We start from the raw sequence: 13,407 nt of genomic DNA on the forward strand, positions 1-13,407 counted from the left end.
TTCATTGGAAAAAAGATTTTATTTTACCATAAAAATGCAAACTGGAATAAACACCCTCTTTCCTAAGGTGGACATTACAGCTATTTTTAAGTATTTCTGAGCTTCCCTTGGAGAAGCCAACAATTATAAAATTTAACAAGTTTGCAGCCTTAAGTCTGAAACGTTCCAAGTAAAAATAACTTAGCAAAACGGCTTCTTAAAAAAACCACACAGGCTAACCTTGACTAGAAACGAAAGCTAATTTTAAACCAACCTGCTTTTTGTTTGTTTTATGCTGATTTGTAAAAAGTAGATGTTTGGGATCCCTGTGTACCACTTGACACTTTTTCTCTTGGATGTTGGATGACTTTAACCTGCAGAAAGTGTGTTTGGGACCCTTCTGTATCCCTTCTGCACCAGCCCACGCCCGTAAAGAATTTCCATGTTTCTGAGCACGCAGCTTCCTCTCCGGTAACTTAAACGTGTTACTAAGACACTTGCCTTTGGCATCCCACCCAAACTTCATTCCCGATACATTAACCCTACAGAAAAGGAGGGGGAAACGAAACAAAAAAAAAAAAACAGAAAAAAATAAAAAAAACAAACCAAAGACCTCCAGTGAGAGGCTTTGTGTTCGTAATGCCCGGTGGGGCCGCGGCTGCCGGACTGGAACCCGCAATGTTCCGTCACCGCGGCCTGGCTCCGCTCCCGTGAGGTCAGGACACGGTGTCTCCTTGCGGGTGGCCCGACGCCGCGCCGCGGGTCTGGGGGCGCCCGTCTGGCTCTCCGATGCTCAAGGCTCGCAGCCCCCTGCGCTTCTCCTGATCCAGGAGGACCAGCGACATTAAAGCGACTGGATCAAGTCTGAGGAGAAACCAAAGCTTGTGATCACGAGGTAAACGCAGTAGGGCCGCGGCCTGGATCGAAGTCTGGACGAAAAGCCGGGAGCCGTGCGCTCCTCGCCGAGACGCCTCCCTGGAGGCACGGGAAAGCCTGGAGCTGTGTGCTCCTCCCCAGGACGCTCCGGGCGCAGGCGGCACGGCCGGTGTCTGGGAAGGCGGCCCCGGCGCGCGCGGCCTGCATTACCTATTCCAGGCGCTGCGGTGGCGGCCGGCGGAGCCCGAGCGCGGCCTGTCGTCGCCCCGCCGGTGGCGGCTGCGCTTCCGGCTGGAGCTGGCCCTGCGGTCCCGCTCGCGGCCACGGCTCTGGCTCTTCTCCCGCCGGCCCCGCCGCTCCCGGCTGCGGCTGCGGGACTTGCGGGAGCGGCCTCGCTCCTCGGGGCTAGCGCTGCGGCCTTGGTGCGAGCGCTTGCGGTGCGCCCGCCGCTCCTTGCGCGGCCTGCCGTCCTCGCGGCTGCCCGCCCGCCGCCGCTGCGCGCTGCGCTCGCGCTTGTGCCTGTGCTCGCTGTCGCCGCCGTCGTCCCGGCCCGCCCCGCCGCCGGCCCGGCCCTCGCCCCCGCTGGGCTCCCGGTTGCACTTGTCTTGCTCAGAGCGCACGTCCTTCCGGGGCACGCTCGGCTCGCAGGCGGCGGGCGCAGCCTTGGGCTGCTGGGTGTTGTCCGGGATGCAGGCCAGCACGGCGGGGCACCTCTTCTCCGAGGGGCCGTCGTCAGGGCCTCGAGGGTCCTGCCCCTCCTTGCTCGGGGCCGCCTCCTCCTGGGCAGCGGCGGGGGCGGCGGCGGCAATGCTCCCGTTCAGGTTCTGGGGGGCGGCCGGCTGCAGCGCGGGCTCCCGGTCGCGGGACGCGGCGCCGGCCGAGGCCGACACAGTGTGCAGGATGTCCAGCACTGGCCGCAGCAGGTCGGCAGGGGAGGCGGTGCCCGGCTCGGCGGCGGCGGCGCGCGGCTCGTCCGCCTTCTTGCTGAGGAGCAGGCTGAGCAGGCGCGCACGCAGTTCGCGCTCCCGACGCTGCAGGCCCAGCGCGCGCTCCTTCTCCTCCTCCACGCGCCGCAGCTCGGCCTCCTGCAGCCGCCGCCGCTCCTCCAGCTGCTGCAGCCGCAGGCTCTCCTCTCTGTGCTCCTGCTCGTGCAGCTTCGCGGCCTGCGGGACAGAGGGGGCGGCGGCGCCTGAGCCAGGCTGAGCGCAGGCGGGCGCTCCGAGGACGGCCCAGCTGGAGCGCGGCCCGCCGGGTCCGACCACACCGGGGGTCCCGCGACGGTCAGCCAGGAGCAAGCTCCTGGGCAAGGGCGCCTAGCCCCTCCGGGTGGCACGCTTGAAGGCCACGAATGTCAGCCGGGATACCTGGCAAAGCTCCTCGGCACCACCCTGGGGAGGGGCACCTATCGGGGGCCAGGCCCCTCCGGGTGGCACACTTGGAGGCAACGATCGTCAGCCAGGAGCACGTCCGGCAAAGCTCCTCTGCACAACCGGGGTGGGGGACGGGGGGACGCCTCTCAGGCAGCCCGGGCCCCTCCAAGTGGGACGCTGGGAGGCCACGATCGTCAGCCAGGAGCAAGCCCGGCAAACCTCCTCGGCACAGCCCTGGGTAGGGGGGCGCCTCGAGGGCGGCCAGGGCCCGCTCCCTGCCTCGTGGGCCCCAGATTATGGCGCGGGCAGCTGACATCCCGCGTAGGTGTGGGAGGCCCGGAGGCCCGGCCTGATCAAGGTCTTCAGTGTTCACCACGCAACAAGAACACACGGCCACAGGTCTCGGCACGCACCCCGCTCTCCTTCCCGCAGACTGCTCACAATTGTAACCAGACGTCAGGTGAGGGTCGCCCTGCGCCTCCCTGACCTGCGGGGCGCGCGGTCTGCCCGGGCTCCACGCGCGCTACCCGCATTGAGCAGCAGGGACCCGCCCGCTTCGCGGCGGTGGGGGCGGGCGCACGGCCAGGCTCCCAGGACCGCGCCTCGTCTGGGCTCCGCCCCGTCCTGCCGAGCTGTCAGGGTCGCCTGGCCTGGGGGATACTGGCGCCGTGGCCACAGCACAGGGAGAATCGCGGAGCCAGGCGGGGGTCACTACATCCCTGGAGGAGCCCGGCCACCCTGAGGCTGTGGGGCCAGCCGTCAAGACGGTCCCCAGCCGTCCGGGCACGGGGACCAGGACCCACAGCGCTGCCGCTTCCTCAAGGCACAGCCCGGGTCCGGGGCGACATGGGGCGCTGCAACCACGGTCCCCGCGACGAAAGCCACCCCGGGGCTTGAGCCAGGTGCCAGCGAGGGGCGTCCCTCGGGACCGGGCGTCCCAAGGGCCGAGCCTGTCTGAGTACCTGGGCATCCACAAGGGTAGGGCATCTCTATGGGTTGGCAGCAACGCATGGGCGGGGCATCCACAAGGGTAGAGCATCCCAATAGGCTGGCAGCCCCTGTGGGCGGGGCTTCCCCATACCTGTGGGCGGGACTTCCCCATGGGTGGGACATCCCTACAGGCTGGCAGTCCCTGTGGGCGGGGCTTCCCCGGGCGGAGCTTCCCGAGGGCGGGGCTTCCCGTACCTTGGCGCGGCTCAGCAGCTCGGCGACGAGCCGGATGGACTGCAGGTTGCGCTGTGCCAGCAGCAGCTTGCGCTCCTCCAGCCGGATCCTCTCCTGCAGCTTGCGCTGCTCCTCCGCCTGCAGCTTCTCCAGCTTCTTCTGGCTGCGCCGCAGCTCGCGGTCCCGCTGCTTCTGCTCGCGCCGCCGCAACTTCTCCTCGCGTTTCCGCTCGCGCTCCTGCTCCTCCAGCTCCTTCTGCTTCCTGCGAGGGGGCGGGACACGCGGGCTCTGTGAGAGCGGTGCGGCCTGGGCCGCGATCGCAGGGCCGCGTGGGAGGCGGGTCTGGGTCTGCGAGCGCGGCGCTGGCGGGCGAGACACGCGGACTCCATGAGGGCCAAGGGGCCGTCTAGGAAGGTGGCCTGGGCCGGCGATCGCGGCGCTCGGCTCCTTAGCGCTCTGTCCGCACAGACATGTCAGCGGCGGCCGAGGACCCTAGGAGCGAGGGGCGCGGAGGGCGAGGCTTCTTCACCCCGTGTTTCCAGGGACAGCCTGGCTAAACTCGACCCCAGCCCATGCACCTGAACACACGCACGGACAGGCGGACGCCTGGGAAGCGGAGTTTTTCAGCAGATCACCTGCTCCTGCAGCGACCACAGCAGACGAACTGGGAGTGGCGCAGGGAGGAGCCCCTTCAACACTGGCACCACACTGGCACAGCCAGGACGCTGGACAAGGCCTGCTCCCACTGCACAAGAGACCCCCACCCTGGGCTTTCCCACTCTGAGCACCCAGCCCCAGAGCTGGAGGGGAGCAGGAATGCACCCAGTGGCAGGAAGTTTCCAGAAGCACCCAGCAACGGGACGCCCCCGAGAGCACGCACTGCACGAGCTTTCATGAGGACCTGAAGAAAAGGCACACGCTCAGTGACACACAGCCAAACGGGCTTGCTCGGGGAGGGGGCTGTCCCCCGATGGAGGAGCCCCCATAGCACACACCGCCTGCGGAAACCCTGTGAGGTCACCACGGAGACACCACCTGGGGACGGTGCTGGCTCCGCGCCATGCTGGCCAGTTCAGACCCAACAGCACCCTCTCCACACACAGTAACGAGGACCCCAGCACCACTGGGGGGGATCCAGACTTCCAGGGGCAGGAAGACCAATGAGTGTGTCCTCACGGACCACTCGCACCCCCTCAGACTTAACCTTCAGGTCAGCAGCAGGGCGGGCAGAGCGGAGAGGCAAGGCCGCCCTGGACAGCACATGGCACGGGGACACCAAGGCCAGGAAGGAGACTCGGCAGAAGAACAAGGTCAGCAGAGAAACAGCACGGACAAGGAGGCCGGAGGACCCAAGCTCCAGTCGTGGAGGTCAGGCCATGCAGGGAAGTGAGGCAGCTCGCGAGGACGCTGGCGTCCAGGAGGCCACACACTGGAAGGTCTCCCGCACCAGGGATTGGTGAGGAGCTGCCGCCCAGGGGCCCTGAGCGCCCAGGGCCCTCACCTGTCCAGCTAAGGGCCCATGACCAGGAACATAAATGTCGCAGGCCACGCTGTACCTCATTAGCAGCGAAGGACCCAAACTCACTCGCCCGTGACGAGGGACAGCCGCCCAGGCCCCCAGGCCGGCCTGCAGGCTAACAGTGAGGCCAACTGGGCTTGGACACACAGCCCTGCACACCCGTGGACCTCCCGGGCGCCCGCAGGCCATTTCATCCCAGGCAAGCCCTGCCCAGCCTCCTTGGCCACACTGGAGGTACCCCCCCCCACCAGCTATGAGCTGGAGTCCCCACCAGGACACCCCCTGCTGCCTGAACTCAAAGGCACCGTCAGGGCGGCTTTCCCGACATCAACGTGAAGGCGGAGGGAAGCGCGTGTCCCGAGACATCAGAGAGGCCGTAGAGGAACCTCTGTGACGCCCAGCTCAGGGGCGGCAGGCATGGTCGATCGTGGGAGAGAGAGGGCAAGGCCTGCCTGGGACCAGGGCCTGTGGCCCGCATGCCGCCAGCGCTCCCCGGTTCTGCCTGCGCTGGGCACGCCGACCCCCGGGCCTCACCAGTGGGAGGTCCCAACGGCCCCCGTCACGCGGGCCGCCACCAGGACGCGGCCGGGACACCCCGCCCTCTCCGGGCGTCTCCCCCCTGCAGCCCCGGCCTCGCTCCAGGGCTCCTGAACCCCGGCCCCCGTGCACACCCTCACCGGCTGCTTGCACGGAGGCCGGCAGCATCGCTGGCACCTGCCGCCCTGGAACTGGGTTCAGGGGGCAGAGAGGGGAAGCGCCGACCCCAGAGACAGGCCTGAATCTGCGTCAGTGATCATCGGAACCAAACGGGAAACACACAGGGCCCCGAGGCCAGAGCGACACCAAGTCAGGTCAGCCCAGACACACACACAGGCAGGGAGGAATGAACCCCGGACCACGCTCACCTGAGACTTAACGCTCTGTGGACAAGAGAGAAACCTTGCCCATCGCCCACCCAGACAAGTGCGGGGAAGAAACTCCCAGGGACAGGAGTCACGATGGAGAACCGAGAACTGCTCCCTTTCCAAAACCCAGCCCGCCTGGACAGCTCACAACGCACTGTGATGAGTCCCAGAACTGCTCCCTTTCCAAAACCCAGCCCGCCTGGATAGCTCACAGCGCGCTGTGCTGAGTCCCTTCAGTCCTGTGCCACTCTCTGGGGCACCACAGACTGCAGCCCACCAGGGCCCCCTGTCCATGGGATTCTCCAGGTAAAAAGACTGGAGTGGACTGCATCTCCCAGTTCCAGGGGGTCCTCCCAACCCAGAGATCAAACCTGAATTCTCTTATCTCTGCTGCACTGGCAGGCAAGCAGGCTCTTTACCACTAGTGCCAGAACATAAAAGCGGAAACAGACGGCAGTGACCCAAGACGCCTGAACCTCAGTTACTTTACAGGGCTCCTAAACGTCTCTTATCGGGAAAAGCCGCAACGCCCTCACATCCCTACTTCACTTTAAAGCAGCTTTAGCCTGAACGCAAAAAACCTGCAACGTGGACAAAAATTCCATGTCCGTGTCAGCAGGGTCGTGCACGGGGCCCAGGGGGGCTTGGCGGGAAGGCCAGGTGCCTGGCGGCGCGGGGGCGGGTCCCAAGCGGGCGATGCCCTGGGGGCGGGCCGCAGAGTCTGAGGGGACACGCGCACACGCGCGCCGTGGCCCGCGGAGCCCAGCACGCACCTCTCCTCCGCCCTCTGCCGCTCCTCCGCCTCCTTCTCTCGCCGTTTCTGCTCCTCCCGCTGCTGCTCCAGCTCCTGAAGCTTCTGCCTCTCGAGCTGCCGCTTCTTGATGGAGGCGTCACTCAGGTGCTTGGTGGAATCGAAAGAGACCTTCGGAGGCAGGACGGGGCAGGGTTAGAACGAGTTCGCACAGTCGTGCGCCCGCCAGGCGGCCTGCCCCAGGCTCACCGCAGACAGCAGGCCCCCAAACGCCCTGGACCGGAGGGACCTTGGGGCTGGGGCTGGGGGAGGCTCGAAATGAGCGCTCAGGACCCCACCCCTTCCAGGAGGGCCCCTTCTGCTGGAAACATGAGCACGCCCAGAGGCCAGTCCTGCCTGCCCCGGTGCCCGTCAGAGCGTGGCCCCTTCCCCTTCCTGCAGCAGGGCGCCCTCCACTCCATGGCCAGCTGCCTTCACCACCCAGCACTCGGGCCCAGCTCGCAGCCCCAAGGGGCCCACTCCTCCACCAGGGCGGCATGGGAAGCCAGCACGAACCAGAGTCCGCGGCCATGATGCTGCAAACCGCCGTCTCATTTCAAGGCAGGCTGGGGGTCGCCTGGCTGGGGCTGCGAGAGTGCCCCCTTCTCCCCACGTTTCCTGAGACACAGACTCTGCGCCCGCAGCGTGGGGCCCCAGGCGGCCCTCCCCGTGTCCGAGGCCCTTCGGGGCGCAGCCCGCCGCCCCCTCCTCCGGATGCCCCCGCACCTTGATGTTGCAGGCCACGGCCTTGCCGTCCTCGCCCTTGAACATGAGCTTCATGCCGCGCAGCGCGCTCATGGCCTGGATGAAGCCCGCGTACTCGCGGTATTGCACGTAGGCCTCGAAGTTGAGGTGGCCGCCGAAGCTGAAGGTGTGGAAGTTGCGGCCCGTCATCTCCTCGCGGTAGGGGTCCAGCATGGGGATGTCCACGTTGCGGATCTCGCCGAAGCGCTCGAACACGCGCACCAGCACCTCCTCGCTCGGCTTCTCTGAGCCCGACTCCCTCAGCGAGAACCACTTGCAGGGCAGCCCCTCCAGGTGGATGGTGTCCGGCCGCTCGCCCGGCAGCGTCTCGTTCATGTCCTTGGCATCGCGGAAGAAGGAGTCCCAGTCGTGGCGCGTGGGGAAGTCGACCTTGAACTCGGCGGCACGCACCTTAAGGATGTCGGAGAAGCCGCTCAGCTTGATGGTCTTGCCGTCCAGGCAGGCCAGGAAGGACTTGACGAGACTCTTGTTCTCCACCTCGCCCTCGAAGCGGATGAAGTCCATGGTGCTCTTGGAGATGCGCAGCGTGGAGAACTGGTGGTGCTGCACCATGCCCTTCAGCCGCTCCATCACCTCCCAGTTGGAGATGGATTTGCCTGGCTGCTTCAGCTGCGGCAGCGCCACGCTGATGGTCATCTTCGTAATGGGCTTCAGGTACAGGCCGTAGGGCGGGCACAGCTCCACCGCCTCAGACGTGTCGTGCACGATGGTGGCCGCGGCCATAGCCGGGACCTTGGGCCTGAAACACAAGATGCGCACGCTGCGTCTTCACGGCCGGCCGGGTGTCCTGCCCCCAGGCTTGCCAGCACGCGGCCTGGGGCAGGGAGGCCCGTCAGCCCTCTGCGTGCCTGACACTGGTCACTGCCTCGGGGAAGGCCCCTCAGGCTGAGTCGCTCATTTGTGTCAGACTCTCTGCGACCCTGTGGACCGTGACCCACCAGCCTCCTCTGTCTGTGAAATTCTCCGGCATTCTGCAGTGGGCTGCTGTTCCCTTCTCCAGTGGGGGGGGGGGGCCTTCCCGACCCAGGGATCAAAGCTGGGTGCCCTGCATTGCAGGCAGATATGCTTTGCTGCCTCAACCACCAGGGAAGCCCCAGCCCTGGAGATGTGGGCCCTTTTAATCAGGTTACACAAATGCAGGGAAAAAAAACTGGGTTTGCAAAACTTTTAGGGACACTTGCCTGTCCCAAGCCTCCTTCGGCACTGAGCTGCCCCCAATACCCGGAGGCAGCTCCACCAGGGTTGGGGTGGCGGGAGCCCAGATGGGCGGGGCCCCTGCCCTTGGGGTGTGGGGGACAGGCCACCTCCACTGGAGGCTGCAGATGCCCCACTGGGGAAGGGACAGCCCCCAGAAGCACCTGGGAAGGTCTGTGCAGGGGGAAGCCCGCAGAAACAGGAAGGAACTTTCAGGCTGAGAAAGCGGCTGAGGACCGTTGACTTCAGTATCTCCACTGCGAGCAGAAGCACGTTCTCTGTGCCCAGATAAAACCATCAAAGCCGTGCAGCCTCTCGGAAGCCGCGGACAGGGAGCTGACTGCACTCTCCTCCCCCTCAGCCAGCTTCTCCCTACCGGTCGGACCGGTGCCTGCTTCCGCAAAGCAGGGCCAAACCTGACCCGTGGACACAAACAGTAACGGAGGTGGCCTTGGGCTCTGTGCCCGCCTCCCAGATGCCTCTCAGAGCTTCCTACCCAGACCAGGGTTCAACCCTGGTTCGGGAAGATCCCCTGGAGGAGGGCAGGCAAGGCAACCCAGTCCAGTATTCCTTCCTGGAGAATCCCACAGACAGAAGAGCCTGGTGGGCTACAGTCCAGGGGGTCACAAAGAGACACGACTGAGCGACTAAGCAGACACACACCCCCAGACCTGGGAGAAGCCGCAGGGACTGGGGTGGAGGGATCCCAGCTGGAGGAAGGGCCACCTGCCGGAGTCTGGGGCACCATGAGGGGGCTCAGTCGGGGCTGGGAGTGGCAACAGCCCCGCTCCCTCCACCCGCAGAAAACCTCGAAGACCTCAGAGAGGGCTTGAGTCAGAGACTCCGGAAGCCCACTGCCTACCAGGAACCCTGGAGAGTCCCATCTCCCCTGGTGGCCCAGTTGCCCCTGCACCCTGGGGACGACCCCCAGCCCCTTCGGTTGCACCCCCCCAACACACCCCAGGCAGCCCCTACACGATCCCCATCGCCTCCACCCTCCAAATACTCACCCCACCACCCCATCTCCCGCCTTCTCTCTCTCCCCAGCCTCCCCGTGGTCCCGGTAACTTCCTCCAACCTCCAGTAACCCCTAGCTTCACCCCCCGCCCCGGTACAGCCTGCTTACCTGCGACCCTGGTGGACCCCGATTCGCCTGCACGGGCCCTGTCCACCAATCCAGCCCCCATACGCAGCTCACTGGTGACCTCACCTCTTCTGCTCAATCGGCTTTGTCCCCTCCGCCGCTCCCCCCTCAGGAGACCCCCGCTCTCAGCACCCCCGGGAGATCCCCGCAGCCCCTGGTTGTCCGTCACTCCCAAGCCCCTCAAAGGCTTTCGACCCCCGAAGCCCGCGCCCCCAAGTCCCCAGGCCCCCCCACCCCCAAGTCCGCAGACGCAGGAGACCCGCGCCCCGGCCGACCCCCGCAGCCCCCGATCCCCAGGCCCCTCGCCCCCAGGTCCGCAGGCCCACGAGATCCGCGCCCCGGCAGCCCCTGGCCCCCGGTTCTCCGTCACCCGTAGGCCCCTCAAAGGCTTTCGACCCCCGAAGCCCCCGTCCCCAAGTCAGCAGGCCCACGAGGCCCCTGCCCCGGTCGCCCCGGGAGACCTCCGCAGACCCCGGCCCCCGCACTCCCGTCACCCCCAGGCCCCTCAAAGGGTTTCGACCCCCAAAGCCCGCGCCCCCAGGCTCCCTGCCCACAAGTCCGCAGGCCTACGAGACCCCCGCCGCCCCCCGCCCCCAGTTCTCCGTCACCCCCAGGCCCGCAGGCCCACGAGACACCCGCCCTGCCCGCCCCGGGAGACCCCCGCAGCCCTCGGCCCTCAGCTCTCCGTCACCCCCAGGCCTCCCGTTCCCAGACCCCTCAAAGGCTCCCGACCCCCGAAGCCCGGAGGCCCACGAGACCCGCGTCCCGGCCGCCCGCCCCGCGGGGCCGCTCTCCCCGACTCCCCGGCCCCGGCAGACCCCGGCCCCCCGACACCCCGGGATTCCCCGCGCCCGGCGGGCGGGGCCCCGTCCACGTACCAGGCCGCCGCCGCCCTGGTCCCAGCGCTCCCGCGGGCCCCCGACGACGCCGGCAGGCCCGGCCTCCCCGCCCGGCGCCGCCGCCGCCGCCACCGTCCGCAGGAGGCGCCCCAGACGCGACCCGCTGCCACCGCCTCTGCCGCCGCCACCGCCCGCCCCTGTGACGCATTTCCGCTTCCGCCGCTCGGGCCCGCGGAAGCTGGCCGCGCGGCGGGTCCAGGTTTCTCCTCCTGGCCATGGCCCCGCCCCCGAGAGGCGGGACTTCCGGGGCGGCGGTGGGCGGGGCTGGCCGGCCCGGGCTTTGCGGTGCGCGTGCGCGAGCTCGCCGCGCCCTTCCCCCACCCCGCCCCGCCCCGCCCCCGCCCCCAACCCTGTTACAGGTTTTCAGGTCCAGGAAGAGGCCCCACCTGGGCCTGCAGGGTGAAGGCGCCAGACTCGGGACTCAGGCCGGCTGTTTGCCGTACACTGCTGTTAATAGTTAGGCGTCGTGCATGAGATCTAATATCACTTCATTATGAACTACGATAAATACGTATTTTTTATTAACTACTGATTTTATTCCTTATAAGTACGGTTGGCTTGTATGACATTGTCATGTTATGCTCTAATGTAACATCATATCATGTAACGGGGCTTCCCTCGTGGCTCCACTGATGAGGAGTCCGCCTGCAATGCAGGAGACCTCGGATGGATCCCTGGGTGGGAAAGACCCCCTGGAGAAGGGGATGGGTTACCCTCTCCCATATTCTTGGCTTATCCGGTGGCTCAGCTGGTAAAGAATCAGCCTGCAATGCCGGAGACCTGGGTTCAATCCCTGGGTTGGGAAAGATTCCCTGGAGAAGGGCATGGATACCTACTCCAGTATTCTGGCCTGGAGAATTCCGTGGACTATAGGTGTTGCAAAGAGTCAGACACAACTGAGCAACTTTCACTTCCCATAATGTAACTACACATACTTATGTAATAAAGTGCTAGTGTAAATATCTAGTGTTTTAATATTGAAAATTTTTGCATTTTGACATTTATTTCAGGCTTATTTTTAAGGATATCTGAAAATAACACAAATTGCATAATTATTATTTTATATTTTTGATATACATCAATGCATTTTATTATTTTAAATTGCTTAATATGTAAAATATAAACATATAATACACTTTATGTGTTATATATGTGTGTGCTCAGTCGCTCAGTTGCGACTCTTTGCGACCCCATAGACTGTAGCCTGCCAGGCTCCTCTGTCCGTGGGATTCTCCAGGCAAGAATACTGGAGTGGGCTGCCATGCCCTCCTCCAGGGGATCTTCCTGACCCAGGGATCAAACCTGTGTCTCTTGTGTCTCCTGCATTGGCAGGCAGATTCTTTACCACTATGCCACCTGGGAAGCCCGTGTTATATATAACCCATTTCAAAAATAATGAACTTTTGTGTAACTTCACGTGTAAATATATATCCTATGCGTAATAATATATTTGGGTCATTTTATGGTATAAATAAAATGACTTCCCTCATAACTCAGTCGGTAAAGAATCTGCCTGCAGTGCAGGAGACCTGGGTTCAATTCCTGGGTCAGAAAGATCCCCTGGAGAAGGAAATGGCAACCCACTGCTCAGTCATGTCCGGCCCTTTGCAGCCCTTTGGACTGTAGCCTCCACCAGGCTCCTCTGTTCCTGAGATTTTTCAGGCAAAAATATACCCCTGGAGACCTGTTAAATATGGAAACTGCCAATTACCTAGCAAAGTGATTTAAGACATGAGATACTCACTTCTTTGGGACCAGCAAGACTCAGAGACGATTGCAATAATCTGGGAAATATTCAAAGAAAGTCCTTTTACATTTTTCAGCAAAATATCCCTCCATGGAATGTTCCCCAGAAACACAAAAACAAAGTCCCCAGTGACCTGTAACCTTAATCCTCTATTGAGGAGTGATAAATGCCAGGTATGTAAATCTCACTCTCATTGAGCATGACGGGGAATGGGAATAGGATGCACTATCACTTCCAGGGTGATATTGCAAAGCTGAAGGAATTATACAATTGAAATTAAAGTCTATCATCTGTAGATCAAGCTAATGAAATGAGAAGTTATTCTGGGTGGGCCTGCCCTAATCAGGTGTCGGGGTCCAAACTATTTGAAACAGCAGAAAGACAGCCTGGTTGCCTTCAAGGAAGCCAGTTGCCTGGTGGAAAAAGAAGCCATTTGGCAGGGATTGGCATGTGGCTTCTGAGTGGTGAAGGTATCGATGCTGTCAAGTTAATGAAATAAGAGGGTAGTCTAGGTGGGCCTGACCTAATCAGGTGTCGGGGTCAGCAAGCTTTGAAATGGCAGAAACACAGCCTGGTTGCCTTCGAGGAAGCAAAGTGGAAAGAGACCACTTGCCAGGGATTGGCAGGTGGCTTCTGGGTGATGAAGTTTTTAATGCTCCAATACAAGAAACTGAAATTCTTCCAACAATCACTGAGCTTGGAAGAGAGTCCCACATCCCAAAGGAGAGACCCCCCCCCCCCCAAGCCCTGGTTATTAGCTTGATCTCAGGCTTGTGAGCCCTTGAGGAGAAGACCCTGTTAGGAATGTGTGCTTGGATTTCAACTTAGGGAAACTGGGAGATGACAAATGTCTGTTGTTTAAAAGCTTCTAAGTCTGAAGTCATTTATTACACAGCCATACATGATGAATACATCTAGAATAAGCATATGGACATTAAGTCATCAGTAACCACAGCAAAACACTAAGATCATGGCATCTAGCCCCATCACTTCATGGCGAATAGATGGGGGAAAGTGGACACAGTGACAGGTTTTATTTTCTTGGGCTCCAAAAT

The 13,407-nt window shown here is 62.8% G+C and overlaps 2 protein-coding genes across 2 annotated transcripts; one reads left to right on the forward strand and one right to left on the reverse strand.

Annotated features, from left to right (window-relative positions):
* On the reverse strand, nucleotides 1-10,751 carry AKAP17A (A-kinase anchoring protein 17A). Its single transcript, XM_070463842.1, has 5 exons — nucleotides 10,585-10,751; nucleotides 7,330-8,107; nucleotides 6,587-6,735; nucleotides 3,411-3,651; nucleotides 1-2,018 (listed from the first exon to the last, which is right to left on the reverse strand). Exons 2-5 carry the CDS (start codon nucleotides 8,089-8,091, stop codon nucleotides 1,062-1,064), a joined length of 2,109 nt encoding a protein of 702 aa, XP_070319943.1. The 5' UTR covers nucleotides 8,092-8,107; nucleotides 10,585-10,751; the 3' UTR covers nucleotides 1-1,061.
* LOC139033872 (uncharacterized) lies at nucleotides 8,120-11,008 on the forward strand. The gene is made up of 4 exons (XM_070463772.1): nucleotides 8,120-8,150; nucleotides 9,366-9,501; nucleotides 9,819-10,018; nucleotides 10,083-11,008. The coding sequence occupies exons 1-4, from the start codon at nucleotides 8,120-8,122 to the stop codon at nucleotides 11,006-11,008; spliced, it is 1,293 nt and encodes a 430-aa protein (XP_070319873.1).
* The last annotated feature ends 2,399 nt before the right edge of the window (nucleotides 11,009-13,407 follow it).

Source organism: Odocoileus virginianus, unplaced genomic scaffold, assembly GCF_023699985.2.
Source record: "Odocoileus virginianus isolate 20LAN1187 ecotype Illinois unplaced genomic scaffold, Ovbor_1.2 Unplaced_Contig_6, whole genome shotgun sequence".
NCBI lineage: Eukaryota > Metazoa > Chordata > Mammalia > Artiodactyla > Cervidae > Odocoileus > Odocoileus virginianus.

Coding starts and splice junctions, on each gene's coding strand:
- AKAP17A (XM_070463842.1), bottom strand. CDS start 8,091: ATGGCCGCGGCCACCATCGTGCACGACACGTCTGAGGCGGTGGAGCTG. Junction 6,736..7,329: donor CCGTGGCCTGCAACATCAAG/GTGCGGGGGCAT, acceptor CTGCCTCCGAAG/GTCTCTTTCGATTCCACCAA. Junction 2,019..3,410: donor AGCTGCTGAGCCGCGCCAAG/GTACGGGAAGCC, acceptor TCTGTCCCGCAG/GCCGCGAAGCTGCACGAGCA.
- LOC139033872 (XM_070463772.1), top strand. CDS start 8,120: ATGCGCACGCTGCGTCTTCACGGCCGGCCGG. Junction 8,151..9,365: donor GCGTCTTCACGGCCGGCCGG/GTGTCCTGCCCC, acceptor CTCCACCCGCAG/AAAACCTCGAAGACCTCAGA. Junction 10,019..10,082: donor CCCAGGCCCCTCGCCCCCAG/GTCCGCAGGCCC, acceptor CGTCACCCGTAG/GCCCCTCAAAGGCTTTCGAC.